We start from the raw sequence: 19144 nt of genomic DNA, 5'->3' as shown, positions 1-19144 counted from the left end.
TGTAATGGTCGCAGATCAACGTTCTCCGGGTAAACTGATCATGCAGACCAAGTCATAGAGTCTTGAAATTTGGAGGGATGCTAGTACTCACATTGCCGACAACTTAACCATAGATCACCCCAATCGGCCTAAAGCCCAAAAGTAATAAAATCGCTCATAACTCCTAAACCATCAGTCGATTCAGATTCTAGTATTTTTAGGTATTTTGGATTTTTTGCAAAACCTGTGAACTAGTTCTAGGTTTTCACCCAATCGGAACCAAACCAGTGTGGAAAGATTTTCTGGAGATCAAATATCAATAATTATCTAAAAAAAAAAAAAAGTCAAACTTTTGACACTGTGGCAAAGGGACGTGAAAACGTTCAAAAGGGGCAGAGCCACTTTTAGTAAAATGCCTATAACTCCTGAACCAAATGAGATATCTTCACCAAACTCAGAACACTTATGTAAGAGCTCAATCTGAGGTCACGGGACAAAAATCGTAGAGCTTGGCCACTTGGTAGCGCTATAAGAGGGAAAAAACTAAGACCATAAAAATGCCTATACCTGCAACCATTTGTTCTATCAACATAAAAATAGCTGTGCATGGTCTTGGTCCAAGTGCCTATATAAGTGCCTGTGCATGGTCTTGCCACAAGTGTTTATAAGGACATTTGCTTATCTCAAAAAAACATGGCCATCATTGGCCAATGAATTTTCAGCATCTAGCAGACAAGGTTAACAGAAGCCGAAAGGAACGACACTCATGGGTGATACTGCTTTTTTCATATGAAAGCACTCGTCATTCCGGACAACTTGGCCTCTAGAACCACTGCTGTCAATCAAATTGTTTGTTAAATGATTGAAAAGATGTAAAAAACCTACTTTAGTGAACTAGTCTTAGTTTTTTCGCTCAATCTGGAGAAAAAAAACTGCAGTACAATACAGACTTTCTCGGTCAATAATTATCAAAAAATGTTGAAATTTACCCTCTGGGAAGCTATAACGCGGTTGTTTAGAAAAGGTGCCTGCCTTACCCAAAAATCCTAAAGGAAAACTCAAAACTTTATGAACCTGGTGAGCACATGCAATTGATTGCATTTAGGTTGATTCTAAACAAGCATGCAAAGTTTAAGGAGATAAAAACATAATATTTCTATGGTAAATTACCTGGATTTGCCGAAAATGTGGTTTTCATATGTCCTTAAATTCCTTAAAGCTTGAACCCTGATAATCGCTGCTTGCAGCTATATATTTTTATTGTAATTAATCTCTGTTTTCTTCAGTAAAAACTACACTAGTTATGGTAATCATATTCTCTGACTGTCTGTGCAAAGAAGTTCACAGGGTTGAAAATGTAGCTCTTAGCTTTCGTGGGAATTTACACATTGTTACAATCATAAGGGAAGCTGTGGTCAAGCTACTTAAATATGCTCACTTTATTCTTTACTAGAATTCTAAACTATCCTGTGTCATCTGAACACAATTACCCTTTGCTTTTGTACAGATAAATATGTATAGTAACATGTGAATGCTTCAAATAGCACCTCAGGTTTTTCAGGTTGAGATGTAGCAGATGTGGTAAAGCTCCATAATAATTTGGAGAGCACAGTCAAACATGAATTATAAATAGCGACATCCGACTCTTGACAGGAAAGCACCAGTGACGTTCAATGTGCGTGTGTTTATGAAATGTCCTCCATAAAAAAAAAAAAACCTGAATGAAAATCATCCTTCATGTCCAAAAAGCGGATCTTTCTAGTGTTACACAATCTCACCAGCCATTCAGTTATAAAGCATAAATAAAGTTTATATTAGTGGACCATGCTAACAACATCTTTTAAAGTTCTTCCTGATGTCCAATTCCAAAATATTTTCCTACCAATTACGTCGACTGGCGTTGTAAAAAAAAGAAAGAAAAGAAAATACAAAAGAAAAACAAAATCCACCATCGTCATTAAAGTTATGTAATAAGTGAAAATCCAAAAGCGTCTTTAGATTTGTGCTCGCATTTATTGTGCAACAAGACATGTGGTCAGTCATACACTGATGCAATCCATTCCCAATCCTCTGAAAGCAACAGTCCTCAATTTGTTTATAGTCTAGTCTAAGGAAAGAAATGTCGTGTTTATCTTCTAAAACACCACACCCACAGCGAAACAAAACAGTTATCGAGTGTAACAGGCACACCAAGCAGCACATATAGACTATCCCTCGCTCTTTTACAAACATACACAGAAAACAAGCACAAGTATGTACACAACACAAAATTCTCATTCATTACACAATCACTAAGACAGTATCATTCAAACATATATTTTATATATAGTTATATTAGTTTCCTCTTGTTAAACATTTAAAGAAAGCTTAGTCCCTTTAAATAGTCATCAATCATCATTGTAGTATGTGCAAAAATATCTATAGATATATTTTTGATTTATATATTCCCTGATTATACAGTGAGCTATGGCTTTCAAACGCTTATTGTACAAACTACCCTGGTGTCAATCTCATTAAAATATTCAGTCCAGGTCACTCAAGATCAATTACGATTTAATAAAATAAAAAAATAAGAAATTATATTTTGTATGCAAGCCCATCAAGCCTATTTTTAGGACTTTTTTTTTGCCAGCATGAGAATGACAATAAAAAATAAATTTCATAATGCAAAAAAACTAGAATTGTTCAAAACATAGGCTTAATTCACAAAAATAATTTCTTATTCCTTTATTTTAGGGTGACCTTCAGTGTTTTTAAGATTCCAAATCAGTCTTAATATTGTGCAGTTTTTTTTCATTGATTTGATTTGAGGATTTTTTTTTTAACTGACTTGATTAATTATTAGGATTTTACATACTAATTATATCCAGACACACAAAGTCATTGGGCAGTGCATTTGCATCTAAACATCAGCTAGCCAGTTTGACAAGTAAGGCATGAATGTGTTTTAGGAGGTACTTTCTATCTTGTGCTGTAAATGTGTCTGTTTAACAAAGATAAATATTAATACAAAAAGAACATAAGCACGGTACATTAAATCCCACAGTGTTTAGCAGAATTCCATACGAACGACAAGAAAGCCAGAACAGAAACTGAAAAATCAATAACACAAATCCACTGGTGGTCACCAGAGCACAGGGAATTCTAGTTTGCTGAATCCAGAATCCTTCCTGAGGTCCCAGTAAGTGCCATTGCTCACCCACGAGTCGTCTTCAGCACGTCTGATTGAATTAAAGAAACAAAATTACGAACAGAAACCCGTGATGCACATGGCACAATGGCATCTTTGTGTTCACGAGAATTGCTTACTTGAAAAATCGGGGCGTATGTGTCATGTTGTTTTCTTGTAGGACTCTCCTCCTTTCTCTTTGGAGGACTTCAATTCTTTCTTTCTGTTCTTCTGCTCCAGCAATATCACCCTCTTCAAGTAATCTAACAAGAAGAGGATCAATAAGTAACCAATGACAAACAAAACTGGTTTTAGGAATTGGAAGAGTTCATTTTGAAACAACATACAGTTGAGGTTAAAAGTTTACATACATCTTGCAGAATAAGCAAAATAAGAGGGATCATACAAAATGCATGTTTTTTTTTTTTTATTTAGTACTGACCTGAATAAGAAATTTCACATAAAATGTGTTTACATATAGTCCACGAGAGAAAATAATAGTTGAATTTATAAAAATGATCCAGTTTAAATTTTGTTTTAATGCTGTGTTGTTACCTGAAAGATCCACAGCTGGTATTTTGTTTAGTGATTCATAAGTCCCTTGTTTGTCCTGAACAGTTAAACTGTCCACTGTTCTTCAGAAAATCCTTCAGGCCCCACAAATTATTTGGGTTTTTCAACATTTTTGTGTATTTGAACCCTTTTCAACAATGACTGTATGATTCCGAGATTCATATTTTCACACTGAGGACAACTGAGGGAGTTTACAAAAAGTTCAAAAGCTAAATGCATCTTTTTACTTCTGAAGAATCAGTGAGCATTTGAACTATCTGTAATAGCTGTATATGAGTCCCTCAGTTGTTCTCAGTGTAAAAATATGGATCTCAGAATCATACAGTCATTGTTGGAATAGGTTAAATAATCAAAGAATTTGTGGGACCTGAAGGATTTTAAAGAACAGCAGGCAGTATAACTGTTCAGGACAAACAAGGGACTCATGAACAACTTTCACTAAACAAAAAAAAAAAAACACAGCTGTGGATCATTCAGGTAACAACACAGCACTAAAATAAAATTTAAACTGGATCATTTTTATAAATTCAATTATTATTTTCTCTTGTGTACTATATGTAATTGTATTTTATGTTAAACATATATTCAGGTCAGTACTAAATAAAAAAATAACATGAATTTTGTATGATCCCTCTTATTTTGCAGATTGTGCAAGATGTATGCAAACTTTTGACCTCAACTGTATATGCGTAATTCAAAATGTATTATGTCTATACCTTTGGTCTGGTCTAAAACGGGTGTCCGTCAGGGGCAAGAGTGGCTTTACCCCCTCCTCTAATTCATTTAACTCAATTGCAAACTGGGTGAATCCATAGTACTGCTCATGGTCCTCAGGCATGGGATCTACAGGCACACATACAGAGACAAAAACAGTGCTGTTAGCGCCCTCTTGAGGTCATTATCCACAAATTCATCTGAGATACAACAATAAATAAAATTTAGAAATGCTTAAAACCATTTATAGGGATAGTTCACCCAAAAGTGAAAATTACCCCATTATTTACTCACCCTAAAGCCATTCTAGGTGTATGTGACTTTCTTTTTTCAGATGAATATAATCAGAGTTATATTAAAACATGTCCTGGCTCTTTCAAGCTGTATAATGGCAGTAAATGGCTGTTGAGATTTTGAAGTCCAACAAAGTGCATCTATCCATCATAAAAAGTATTCCGCACAGCTCCAGGGCGTTAATTAAGGCCTTCTGAAGTGAAACGATGCATTTGTATTAAAAAGAATCCATATTAAATCTATATTTTTTATAATTCCATATCCATATATAACTTTATAAACCGCAATCTCTAGCTTCCGCTAACACCCATTCACTGCTATTATAAAGCTTGGAAGAGCCAGGACATATTTTTACATAACTCAGACTGTATTCCTCTGAAAGGAAAAAGTCATATACACCTAGGATAACTTGAATAAATAAATAAATAATGTGGTAATTTTCATTTTTGGGTGAACTATCCCTTTAAATACAGCTAAACACACTCTTCTGGACTCTGAAACTCACTTGCTCTCCAAATGCAGGTTGCTGAAGGTGGTTTACCCAGATAGAAGGCCTCGTTCCATTTGCCAAACAGAGAGTGAATGACACGCCCATCTAAATCCGTGACCACACCCTCTACCTCATTAGCATTTAAACCTCCAGATCTTGACTGAATAGACAAAATCAGAAAAAGGAAAAAAAAAAAAAAAAAAGACAACAGGAAATTACTCATATATTGAAAATTTAGTCAAGGACTAACCTATTCCACAAGAGGATGATGTGGGCAAGACAAATACAGCTGCACACACATATATGAAATCTAAGCCTGATTTGCACATCTCGATGGTCCCACCTTAAGGAAAGTCACTTTGCAATGACTGACATCTCCAGTGGTGGTAGAGTGTTTGATAGACATTTCCCCATAGTGTTCTATCCAGCGTTGACCGCTCAGAATGTTATGAATGCATGAAGTGACTTTACTCCACTCGTAACGATCCCCAAAACTGAAAATGAGTGTATGAGTGAAAAAAAGTGAGACAGTGAGATTTTGAGACATGGTGGAGAATGCGAGATGGAATAATGAAAGTGAATGAGAAAAAAAACAATTCAGGATAAAATGAAATCACCCTGGCAGTTCTAAATGGGTGACTCCCATAGGAACAATCTCCATGGACTTTCCCCAAAACTTATTCTTCCACCGGACATCTAGTGGACATACATAGAATGGACTTTAAAATGATGCTCAATGCTAAAAGTCTTGATGCTAGTCAAGTGTGCTTCACTTACCTTGCCAAAATGTGTAGTTTTTCGAATCGCAGTGACAAGCGGACACAGGTGGATGGTGACTAACCTGAGGTAAATAATGTAATGGTTTATTTGAGTTTGTTCACTTTTTGTGTTTTGGCAGAAATAAAAGAAATTTGCACGCTTACCTGTTCGGCAATGAAGCGAAAGCCCTTATCTGACCGGAGACACTCGTATGTCTCTCCTAGTATAGGATTAAACGGTTTTCCTCCTGCTCGAGTGAACGAACACGCATATGCAGATACAGCAAATGCTGCTATATACACCTACAGACAAACCACACAAAAACAGAATATATGGTTAAAGGAACAGTTCACCCAAAATGTAAAATTTGCAGAAAAGCCTCATTCTCAGGTTATCCAAGATATAGATAAGTTTGTTTTTTCCACAGAACAGATTTGGAGAAATTTAGCATTACATCACTTGCTCACGAGTGAATGGGTGCCATCAGAATGAGAGTCCTAAAAGCTGATAAAGCATAACTTTAATCTACATGTAATCCACACAACCAAGTCCATCAACTATGAAAAGTGAAAGTGAAAAGCTGTGTGCCATCATTAAAGGTATAGTTCACTTAAAAATGAAAATTTGATGTTTATCTGCTTACCCCCAGGGTATACAAGATATAGATGAACACAAACGATGATTTTTAACTCAAACCATTGCAGTCTGTTAGTCATATAATGGCAGTCAATTGGACCCACGGCTTTGAGAGTCAAAAAAACATACACAGACAAAAACAAATTGAACCCTGTGGCTCATGACGATACATTGAGGTCTTAACACATCAAACAATCGGCCTGTGCAAGAAACTGAACAGTATTTATATCATTTTTACCTCTGATCCACAGCAATGTCCAACTGTCCTAAGCACATTCACAACAGCTGGTGCGTGGGGTACGACAGTCACTCAAACTGGTATTTACTTGTGCTTATCCTGATTGTTGCAACCGATTAAAAACTAAAAGATTACGTTTTTTTGCATGAGCTCATCCGGGTGTGAGGAGCTCAGACTCCCAACTTTTGAACCTGATCCACTGAAGTTATGGTTGCTTGCTTTTCGTCACACGCCGGCTGTTGTGAATGCGCTCAAGATAGTTGGACATTGCAGTGGATCAGAGGTAAAAAAAGATATAAATACTGTTCAGTTTCTCACACAGACTGATTGTTTTGTGTGTTAAGGCCTCAATGTATCGTCACAATCTGCAGGGTTTGATTTAGTTTTGTCTGTGTATGTATGTGTGTTTTTTGACTCTCAAAGCCGTGGAGCCCATTGACTGCCATTATATGACTGACACACTGCAACGGTTTGAGCTAAAAATCTTTGTTTGTGTTCTACTGAAGAAACAAAGTCACCTACATCTTGGATGCCCTAGGTAAGAAGATAAACATCATCAATTGTCATTTTTGGGTGAACTATCCCTTTAAGGTGGTGTGTGGATTATGTATTATAGTGTTTTTATCATCTGTTAGGACTCTTGACGCCACTCATTCACTGCAAGTTGAGTGATGAGCAAACTCATCTACATGTTGGAGTCAACTACTCCTTTAAACACAAAAGCAGTTTTAAAAATAGAAAGTCATACAGAATGACATGAGAGTGAGTAAATGATGATCGAATTTCTTTCTTTTTCTTTGCTCTCACCATGCGCATGTGTGGGTCGGGTGTGTTTGCAGCGGTGTCCAGCAGGTGGCAGTACTCAACTTCCTCACACAGTCTTTGAAGAGTGTTCAAGGGCTCATTGAGTTGGACTGGCATGGCAACTTTTGACAGGTCTTTACCTATGTTACTACGTAGAATGCTCCAGAGATTCACACTCTCGTTCATGCGTGCACTCGGTAAACGGTCTCGCCGCATCACAGCACAGTCGCCATTACCTGAAGACACAAAAACATACACAATCCATTAACTATGGTTGTACATAAAGGTGAAGTTTCATAAAGGCTAACCTGGACAGTGGCTCACTTAAAATCTCCTTTGTGCTGCCGTTCTCATTCCTGCAAAACTCTACTGACGTGCTGTCACTCACATCACTGGTGTATGAATCATCATCAGACACCTGGAGACAAAAAAAAAATTAATGTGTAACTTTTGGACATCATTCCGCAATTCAGTTCACAGTGCAGTACAGTTTAGCTTCTTTTTGATGAAAAATATTAGTTTTAATTTTCATGCAAATCTGGGATTTGACAGCGTAACCTATCTGACCTCATTCTCAGATGAGCTGCCAGACAGCAGATACTCTTTAGCGTCGAAGAACTCTGACATAGATGCCGGGATTGACTCTCGACTCTCACTGGACACTTGCTGCAGGAGAGGACGTGACCCGTCGATGTTGTCCTGATTGGTTAAGAAAATTTGAGACATAATTGGGCCTTGTTGATTTTGGCCAATAACATGAGCATATAGAGTCAAAGAGATAACAAATTTGTTGCCCGTTTACCTTTTCACTGATACAATCCAATGTGTTTCTGACTCTGTCTCTTTCTGAGCAAAGGGAAGTGTATGCTGACCGAAGAGTGGAATTAACTAGTAGAAAATAGAATGGGAAAAGGTGAGAAAGAGGAAATAGTAGGTGTCTTTGCATATCCTTCCTATATTCCTATTCCTTTATTTTGAAATTCTCATTAAAACAATTATTCCTAGAACAGTGCAGCATGCACGTGAGTATTCATAGTTACCCATGCCAGCGAGTCGACAGAACTCCTCCTGCATTCGAGAGGCTTCTGTTGGTGAGTCTGGACTATCCAGACATGAGTCTGGTGAAACAGGCTCTGAGTATATCAAGTTTGGGTGAGATACGTGCAGACGGGAAGATGTAGCGTCAGGATTTTGCTAGAAAACAGCAGATCAGTTGAAGTGAATGAGAGAGAGTGTGTGACGCAAGTGTCTGTGTGTAAAGTGCATTTACAAACAGAGCAATTTTACCTGTGTTGTGCTTTTGTTTTCCTTGCTATAATTCTTTGATCTCCATTTTTTGTGTCCTCGTTTTTCTTTTTTGGAGCCTTCAGTCTGGGGTTACACACACAGACACACACACACACACACACACACACACATACATATATATATATATATATATATATATATATATATACACACATTTACCTTTTTTATAAAATAATGAAATAATGATCAATGGATTTCTTGATTTATGTATCAGAGCTGAATAAGTAAGCTTTCCATTGATGTATGGTTTGTTAGGATATGTCAATATTTGAGTTGCCAAAAAATCTAAATATGATGTCCAAAAGTTCTTAGCAATGCATATTACTGTTGGGGTCACATTTCAAACCCAAACAGTGTATATTTTTGCATTTTAAAAACACAAAAATGCTTTTTATATTATGTATGAATAGTTTATGATTTATATGGATATCCTCAAATTATTGTTTGATCAGAATTAACAAACCCACCTCCACAGACCAAACATAAGCACTTATTTACAAAAAAAATAAAAATACTTATCCATACAAACAATAAAACATATCCAAACAGCCCTACCTGCAGTAAGTTAATGGCAGGTGCTGAGAATGTTCTGTGAAGAACTTCCATATTTTTCAGCAGCAGATTTAATTCCAGCAGCGCTGACTCACACTCTGACAGATCTAAAAAGGTTACAGTTTATTGTTTCATTTTCTTAATGATGCTCTGGAAAACCATTTCTCTAAAATGTTCTCAATGCATTAGCTGCACAGTACTTTTCCGATGACTAATACTGCAGAATGGTGTGCATTTTGTGGTTTTTGCATCTACCTTTGCAGCACTTCTCCATGTCTTGAGAGTTTTGCCGCCAACTGTTCTTCAACAGGGCTGAAGGTTGCTTGGAGAGAAAAAAACGCTGGTAATAAAGACAAAAATACAAAATGGGTTTTCTGCACATATTGCTGTGTGACAATCTGTGTCACTTGGAAATAATACGAAAGAGTTACTACTGTTAAAAAGTTCAGTAATGTATTTCAATAATTTTAAACATAGTCTCATATGCTCACTAAGGCCCTGTTTACCATAGTATGCTTATTACACCAGTACGTTTTCATTTAAAAATGGCATTTTGAAATGAAAACAATCTTAGTCTACACTGGCATTTTCACTACGTTTCAGAAACAATCTCCGTCCATACTACACATCCGCAAAACACATGTCACATGACCATTCATATTTAGAGTGAAAGTGTGTGGGTGGCCATGCCATCGGTTTCAAAAGTCTTTGTTTTGGTCTGTTTACACTGAAACGCAACCTCAGAGTTTTCAAACTAAAACGAGATCTGCAGCATTTTCCAAAGTTTTCTTTGGCAAGGGTCAAAAACACCGGAGAAGTGTAAATGACAGAGGTAACCGTAGCAAAAGTTGTGTTTTAAAACAAAAAGCACAAGTGTACACGTAGCCCAAGACTGCATTTATTTGATCACTAATACAGTATAAACAGTTATATTGTGAAATATTATTGCACATTTTCTTTTACATTTTAATATATTTTAAAATGTAGTTTATTCCTGTGATAGAAAAGCTGAATTTTAACACTCTGATTTGGTGCTCAATAAACATTTTTTATCATTATTATCACTTTTAAATACAGGTGTTTTTAATATATTTAATAGGTTTTTTTATTTTTTATTAAATAAATACAGCCTTGATGACCATTGTTAATTGTTGTTGTTATCAAGTGTGAACAATATGCAACCCAGTAATTGCACATCAATATGCACATTGACAATTATTCATTTTATTTTAATTAATGTTGAGTCTAGCAACATGATATTATGAGAAAATACTTATTACTTTAAATTCAAACCCTTTTTCTGCCAAGTGCCATAAACAAGATATTTTCTGTACTATACATGATGATTTGATTTATCAAGATTTCAGAGTATTAGTGGATCTCGTTATTATTTTAACTTCTTACAGCTGTATAGGTTCCTATTCTGTTTAATGGGATGTTGGATCTAAAGGCTCACTTTTACACTACACTTGATAGATGAGTAAAATTAAGACACTTGATAAAGAGAGTAAATACTGGTCTGTTGGACGTGGGGTCAGACTGCAGCTGTCGCTCGGGAGGCTCCATGGCGATCTCGTTCTGACGGAACATTCGATGATGGCGTAGTTGCGTCACCCACTGTTCAAACAGATCCCGAGTCTTCGCCTGTGAACATCACAATAAATACAGCTAACATGCATTCTCAAAATGAAAGTAACTAAGCAGCCCAGCATTTGTAGGTGAGCGAGTGCCAATACCTTGAGGTGGTAGATACTGTCCTCTGTGTCCAGGTCAATGCACATTGACTTCTTCTTCATGGCCATGACAGAGAGACCAACATCAATGCGACCTCGTAACCTCCCCTTCTTCAGCTGAGGAATCAATGAAAGAGCATCACTGACAGAATCTAAGCAAGTTTACTCCACATAAGTCTTGATGAAAGTGTATGTAGCGTAGTTGTGAATGAGTCTGTTTTCACACTCACATCAGTCCCAGTCTTGGCATATGTAAGGATGCCCCTTTCAAGCAGGAAATATCTCTGTTAAACATAGACGGACAAGGAGAAAAGCCTTTTTAGAACAATTAGGTGAATGTATTCAAATGTCATTGTAGTCAGTGAGAATATCATGTGATCACCTTATGCCAGCCTTTCATTGGCCACTTCCTCTTTTTCAACATCAACCCTTCCTGCTTCTCAGGCTTCTGAACATTTTCTGCCAGTCCCCGCAAGTCCTCAACCAACTCCCAGCTGTCCTAAAAAATAAGAAAAGGCAAGAGGTGTAACTCTTAAAATCTGTGGAAGAAAAAACATGGATTTTTTCCTTAGAATACAGGTAAAACCAGACATGATGTAGATAGGACCTGAAATGTATAATAATTCATGTGTGATTATCAAGAAGTTCTTGTCATATTTTATTACCATTTTCTAAACTATAGCGAATACATTTTGAAGGTGTCTGAATAAGTTTCGGGTTGACTGTATCTACCAAACATGTATTATTTGCACACTAGATGTTAAAGCAAACATCAATTAGGTTCTCAGTAAATATCTCAGGTGGTTTGTCTTACCTGTCTGTTGTCTTCTGATGAGGAGTTACTCTCTTTTCGTTGTGTAAATGGTGTTGTGGTTGATGTGGTGGGTGATGTCTTGGGAGACAGCGGTGCAAGTTGGTCTTCTGTACTCATCTTGCAATTAACTTACTGTGGAGACATAAACAGGAAACACTCAATACAAAATTACAGCACCTCGATTTCATAACATGGCCAGCAGAGGGCAACAGAGACACAAGCAAGAGCAAGTAAGCGAGGCAAAAAAATTTATATATTAGCATAGGTGAAATTCTCAAATATTTCATATCGAAATTTTTTTTTTCAAAATAAATGTAGCTTTCTTATTATAAATAAAAAGTAAATGTTTAGTTTTTCAGGGAAGGCATACACTTCAACATTTACATTTTAAATATAGGTAGAAACAAAATAACGTCAAAGATGTCAAAGACATATGCTCCTGATAAAAAAAAAAGTGGTCAAATAAAAATGTAACAGTAGTTACAGTATAAAATATAAATAATAACATAAAAACTACAACAATGCATAAGACCAGTATGAATTGGTCATATTTCCAGCCAATCTGTTACAGGCTTTAAATTTTAAGTTTTTAATAAGCTAACTTAATAAACAATTTTTATCCAAAGTAAATTGGTTCATATAGCTGCCTTGATATTTTAGGTCCTTGGTTTCGAAATGTTTAAAAAACCCTGAGCTAAAGAAACAAGGCTAATTTATCAGGTTTGTTTTTAATCTGAAGACACTATTTGTTCCCCTCACTTGTGCTCTGTATGTATGAGTGTGTGTATGTGTGTTCAGAACACGTTGTTTTAACTGCACAGGCACGTCCCAACCTGGGACACACTGTTCTTGTGCCCCTATCCCTTCTTCTTTCAGTGAACCATGCAATATGTTTAAACTCAAATTCGTGTACACACACACACACACACACACACTGTCCTGCATGTATGCATTTAAAAGCAAAACCAGCTGATGTGTCTCTCTTTCTCAGTTTGAGCTTAGTTACAATTTTAACTTTAATGGATTACATCAAGGGGTCATAAACATGTTTTTAATGTGATAACATGTACAGGTATGTCTGTGTAGGCATATGATACAATCCTAATACAGTGATTGTCTACATCTGCAGTGTGTCGTGATTATTCATGCGTGACCTTTTTGCAATGACGAACTTGAAAGTGAGTGGAAATCATTCTGAAACAAGAGTTTGTTTGCACAATGCAGAAATATGTGTTGCGTGGTTTCTCCCACAACGGAGAAGCAGACTTTCAATCAATAACCAAAACTGCTGAAATCTTGCATGCAACATTTTTATGGAAGAGTTTCTAGATTTATGGATATGTTGTCAGGTGATTCATTCACCCACTTTAAGCACATTAAACAGAGCAGATACAGTTGAAGTCAGAAGTTTACATACACCTTGCATAATCTGTAAAATGTTTCACCAAAATAAGAGGGATCATACAAAATGCATGTTATTTTTATTTAGTACTGACCTAAATAACATATTTCACATCAAAGATGTTTACATATAGTCCACAAGAGAAAATAATAGTTGAATTTATAAAAATGAGCCTGTTCTGTTTTTTTTTTTTTTTTTTTTTGGAATAGTTGTTCATGAGTAGTTCATGTTCATGAAAAATCCTTCAGGTCGCACAATTGTTTGGTTTTTCAGCTTTTTGTGTATTTAAACCCTTTCCAACAATGATTGTATGATTTTGAGATGCATCTTTTCACACTGAGGACAACTGAGGGACACAAATGCAATTATTACAGAAGGTTCAAACCATCACTGATGCTTCAGAAGGATACAAGATGCATTAAGAGCCTGATAACTTTTTGAATTTGAAGATCAGGGTAAATTGAACTCATTTTGTCTTCTGGAAAACATTTCAGTATCTTCTGTAACTTCTAAAGGGCAGTACTAAATGACACAATATGATATTTAGGCAAAATAAGACAAATAAGACAAATGTACACATCTTCATTCTTTTCAAAGGTTTACACCTCTGCCTCTTAATGCATCGTGTTTCCTTTTGAAGCATTGTAATACCTGGCTGGACCACATTTTTTGGAGGGTTTCATGACACTTTAATTTGACATCACAATCCCAAACCATACTAACAAAGTCTAAATGTGAACATTTGATCTGACATTTAATTAACAAAAAAATCCCACTCTAACACAACCAGCAAACTACTTGAGAATGACCGCAAACTTTTAAAAATGACTTTACCACCCACACGTACACCCATACATACACTAAAACTTCTTTAGGATAAAGCAATAAAGTGGGAGTATGTGGACAGGAGAGAGAAAAAGAGTGAGAGAACGACACCACAGACTACTAATGCTCAGGTCATTCTCACGATATGAGTCACCAGGGCAAATTTGTGGTGAATAGACAGACCGCACACACAAAAGCTCCTCTTGTATATGTGAGCCACTCTGGCCTTAGGATAAACATGTTGTTATTCCACACATACACACAGTAAATTTCTGAGTGTTCAAGGACATTCCACTTGCTTGCTTCTTTTTTAATGTATGAGTGTTTGAGAATTTCTGTGTAAATACCAGTAACTCCAGCTCAAGGTTTCTGAACTCAAAGTCTGATTATTGTTTAGTTTGCAGAGCCAGACTTGTCTAAAGCTGCGCTGAGGTATGTAGACGAGTGCGTGTGCATGTCTGAATGCATGTTGGTGTTTAGGGAAAAATGAATTCCTGTGGTTTTGCATCTCCACGTTTGTGCACACCCCAAACATTTCAGCCAGATTTGCCCTGCATGCTAAGTTGTAAATGTACACTTTAGGTTATTCGCATTTCTGCTAATCAGTCGAAATGTGTTGCTAAATCTTTTGTGATAAACTGTGACACTTTCCCACAGACTGTGGGCCACAGTAAGTTAAGTTTCCTTGTCCCTTGTGCAATTATAAGCTCCCACGGTCTCTTTACAAGGGAGAGTCAGGAAGACATGCAAATCCAGAAAGGCAGGGTTTTCCTTTAACCCTTTTCTTTCCTATTATTATGCTGAGAACAGATTCAAAAGACAGTCACAGCACACAAACAATGATAGTTGTTAATCAGAATCAGAATCTGTTCTTCAGAAAAATCCTTCAGGTCTCAGAAATTCTTTGTCTTTTCAGCATTTTCGTCTATCTGAACCTTTTCCAACAATGGCTGTATGACTTTGAGATCCATCTTTTCACACTGAGGATAACTGAGGGAAAAAAGTTTTCACTCCCCGACTCTTAATGCATTGTGTTTCCTTCTGGAGCAACAGCGAGTGTTTGAACCTTCTGTAATAGTTGCATATGAGTCCCTCAGTTGTCTTCAGTGTGAAAAGATGGATCTCAAAATCATATTGCAGATTTTGAATTGATTTTTGAAACTTTTGACCTCAACTTACTGTCTTACTGTTGTGAACGCATGTTGAAGACTGACATGGAAGAGAAGAAAATATTGAATAAAGTTTTTTTTTTTGTTGTTTGTTTCTCGTAGCTTCAAATATCTTTCTGGGCCTTGAACATGTTGTGTTGTCTATCAGAAAGCTCTTGGATTTCATCAAAAATATCTTAATTTTTATTTTGAAGATGAACATAGGTCTTACGGGTTCGGAACAACATCTGGGGGGTAATTAATGAAAGAATTTTCATTTTTGGGTGAACTATCTCTTTAATGCCCCAACTTATCTCCCTCTCTCCCTCTCTCTCTCTCTATCCATCTATCAGTCCCTGATCCCTGGATGTGTGACACTGAGAACAGGTTGTCTTGTCTGATGAGGGCGAGTAACCTATGATGTAAACACAAATGAAAAGCACGCCAACACAGTACGGTCAGAGTAAGTTGTAGGGCCAAACAATGCAAAGCCAACAATAGATATTGACGTTGTCCGTACTGACTTTTATGGTATGTGAAAACATAGAATGTGGGTGTAAGCACTAATGTGGACACACAAATATGCACAAAATATGAGGACTGGCTCTTTATGATACACGTCAATCATTAACTCCATGTAACTTAGTCAATACAGTAAATGAAATGGGCTGTAGGTTGAGGGCTGTACAGTGGGACCAAGGGCATGGAAGCATATCGAAGACACAATTATGGAAAACACTCACATGACAGAAGAAGTAAATGTTAGACTTGAATAATGAACCGCTTGTATAAAAATTCAGTGACTTTATGAGGAAAAAAACAATATAACCCTTGAAAGATGGTTCAGTCACACAATTTAGTAAGCATGATCTCACAGGGGCAACGAAAGCTTATCAAATGAAATACATTGGTTAGACAGCAAATGACACAGAGTCATGTATCATTTACTTCAACCTGTAGTTGTGCATGAGTACATTTAGGAAAAAACCTACTGAACCAATTCACAAGCCACATAATTCAATTCAAAACATGTAAAGCCTTCAGTTTAGCACTCTGAAAGTCCCACTAAACCACAGTGATTGTGATGACAATATAATAGGGAACAATGTTTGACAATGTTCCTCATTGTCTGAAAATAAATAATTAACTAAATAAATGGTACTAATAACTACATGAGAGTTCAAACTATTATACAACACAGTATTTGAAACCTTAACATAGAAAACAAAATAACAAGGTAAGCAGAATGACAAACCTCATCGACCTTTCACTTTCATTGTATGGGAAAAAAAATGCAATGAATGCACATCTCCTTTTCTCTCCACAGATGAAGGGAAACCATACTAATATGGTAAAGGATGACATAAGTTTAATTTTGGGGTGTACTGTCCCTTTAAGTCAATAAAAACATTGTAAAAAGTCTAACTCAGCTCATTAAAGTCACACGACAGCAAAGCCATCTTATGATAATTATGATGAGTGACATTTGATGTTGTTCCAAATTAAATACATAACAAAAAAGCTACATTAAATAAGAGTAAAAGGATTATACTACACACAATATTTGCATTCCCGGCTCAACCTGAACGCTTGTACGCGATGCAGGTCCCTTTCTGTTGCCACAGCAACGCGATGCGCTGATGACTTTGACCAAACCGATCAATCACATCGTAAATGACATAATAGAAAACCCTTCAACATCGTAACACGAACGGCAAAGCTGCCTGAGGTCAAACTGAGACTAGTAAAAGAAAAACTATGTAAAGTGAGGCCCATCGATGAGTCAGTCTATCCACAATGAGCACAGGAAACAGAAGTTTCATAGGTTTCTACGACGACAGATACTAAACTCAAAACAAACAACAAGAGTCGATTGGTGATCAGGGCTGAATTATTAACAAAACATACTTTTATAATCATATTTATGTTCGAATGTCCATCCATTGACTGTTAAGAGTCAAGAGGTTTCCAAAAGTAAAACTGACTATGAATGACAGTTACGATACTTCTCTTACAAGCTAGAACTTGTTTGATGATTGAAAGACAGATTTAAATGTCTCCATGAGTAAAATGAACAAACTCAGTGCCTACCGCGGTTGCCAGGTTCAGAGTGACAGCGTGGCGCGGCGGCTCTGTCGTCGTGTCACTGACGGTCCACTTATAAAAACGCCTTATCAGCACATTTATACTTTGAACCAAGTGACTGTCACCGGGTTTGCCATCTCACTTCTTCTTCTACCTGCCGAAGTCAGATCTTAGGTATCTTCGTTTCTGGGAAGGTTATCGCGAACGAAACGTCCGTGACGCACCGATGTAATTCGAGAGTTAAGCGGAAGGTGGAGGAGACCGCAGGTTTTAAGTTTACGGCTTCTAGCTCAGGTTTGAACCTCGAGCTGTGTTTTGAGTTCCGCGGTGAGGTGAGCTAGATGTGGGCGGGCCATAATGGTGAGTGACGTTTAGGAAGCCAATTAAAACCCACCCAAGAATGACATGTAGCCTATCGAGAGAAGGCATTTTAAAACACAACAGAGACCATTATGTATTTCAGGTAGGCCTATCTATCTATCTATCTATCTATCTATCTATCTATCTATCTATCTATCTGTCTGTCTGTCTGTCTGTCTGTCTGTCTGTCTGTCTGTCTGTCTGTCTGTCTGTCTGTCTGTCTGTCTGTCTGTCTGTCTGTCCGTCCATTTATCTGTCTGTCTGTCTGTCTGTCTGTCTGTCTGTCTGTCTGTCTGTCTGTCTGTCTGTCTGTCTGTCTGTCTATCTCTCCCTCTATCTATCTATCTGCCTGTCAGTCTATCTATCTGCCTGTCTGTCTGTTTGTCCGTCCTTCTGTATGTCTGTCTACTACAGTCAAATTACACTAACCCAGAGAATAACCACTGTCTGAGGACAACATTTGTCTGTCTGTCTGCCTGTCTGTCTGTCTGTCTGTCTGTCTGTCTGTCTGTCTGTCCCTCTATCTATCTATCTATCTATCTATCTATCTATCTATCTATCTATCTATCTATCTGTCTGTCTGTCTGTCTGTCTGTCTGTCTGTCTGTCTGTCTGTCTGTCTGTCTGTCTGTCTATCTGTCTGTCTATCTGTCTGTCTGTCTGTCTGTCTGTCTGTCTGTCTGTCTGTCTGTCTGTCTGTCTTTCTGTCTGTCCGTCCATTTATCTGTCTGTCTGTCTGTCTGTCTGTCTGTCTGTCTGTCTGTCTGTCTGTCTGTCTGTCTGTCTGTCCATTTATCTGTCTGTCTGTCTGTCTGTCTGTCTGTCTGTCTGTCTGTCTGTCTGTCTGTCTGTCTGTCTGTCTGTCTCTCCCTCTATCTATCTATCTGCCTGTCAGTCTATCTATCTGCCTGTCTGTCTGTCTGTTTGTCCGTCCTTCTGTATGTCTCTCTACTACAGTCAAATTACACTAACCCAGAGAATAACCACTGTCTGAGGACAACATTTGTCTGTCTGTCTGTCTGTCTGTCTGTCTGTCTGTCTGTCTGTCTGTCTGTCTGTCTGTCTGTCTGTCTGTCTGTCCGTCCATTTATCTGTCTGTCTGTCTGTCTGTCTGTCTGTCTGTCTGTCTGTCTGTCTGTCTGTCTGTCTGTCTGTCTGTCTGTCTATCTCTCCCTCTATCTATCTATCTGCCTGTCAGTCTATCTATCTGCCTGTCTGTCTGTTTGTCCGTCCTTCTGTATGTCTGTCTACTACAGTCAAA

The 19144-nt window shown here is 37.3% G+C and overlaps 1 protein-coding gene across 1 annotated transcript; it reads right to left on the bottom strand.

Annotated features, from left to right (window-relative positions):
* Positions 1-1972: 1972 nt before the first annotated feature.
* osbpl3a (oxysterol binding protein-like 3a) lies at positions 1973-17824 on the bottom strand. The gene is made up of 22 exons (XM_073821418.1): positions 17530-17824; positions 12064-12195; positions 11632-11748; positions 11480-11533; positions 11253-11366; positions 11032-11160; positions 9772-9856; positions 9520-9623; positions 8944-9027; positions 8697-8850; positions 8459-8544; positions 8224-8355; positions 7981-8074; positions 7660-7892; positions 6143-6280; positions 5997-6060; positions 5837-5915; positions 5563-5713; positions 5235-5379; positions 4438-4564; positions 3289-3411; positions 1973-3200 (listed from the first exon to the last, which is right to left on the bottom strand). The coding sequence occupies exons 2-22, from the start codon at positions 12178-12180 to the stop codon at positions 3104-3106; spliced, it is 2427 nt and encodes an 808-aa protein (XP_073677519.1). The 5' UTR covers positions 12181-12195; positions 17530-17824; the 3' UTR covers positions 1973-3103.
* Between the last annotated feature and the right edge of the window lie 1320 nt (positions 17825-19144).

The sequence above is a fragment of the Garra rufa genome, chromosome 17, assembly GCF_049309525.1.
Source record: "Garra rufa chromosome 17, GarRuf1.0, whole genome shotgun sequence".
Taxonomy (NCBI): Eukaryota; Metazoa; Chordata; class Actinopteri; order Cypriniformes; family Cyprinidae; genus Garra; species Garra rufa.
Note: the sequence above shows the minus strand (reverse complement) of the source record. Positions and strands in the feature narration are given on the sequence as shown.

What these genes read in the sequence shown, in the direction of transcription:
- osbpl3a (XM_073821418.1), bottom strand. Translation starts at nt 12,180, where the DNA reads ATGAGTACAGAAGACCAACTTGCACCGCTGTCTCCCAAGACATCACCC. An exon ending in ACAGTATCTACCACCTCAAG is followed by an intron (nt 11,161 to 11,252) that starts GTATTGGCACTC and finishes TGATGTTCACAG; the next exon opens with GCGAAGACTCGGGATCTGTT. An exon ending in TTCGCTTCATTGCCGAACAG is followed by an intron (nt 6,061 to 6,142) that starts GTAAGCGTGCAA and finishes TATTTACCTCAG; the next exon opens with GTTAGTCACCATCCACCTGT.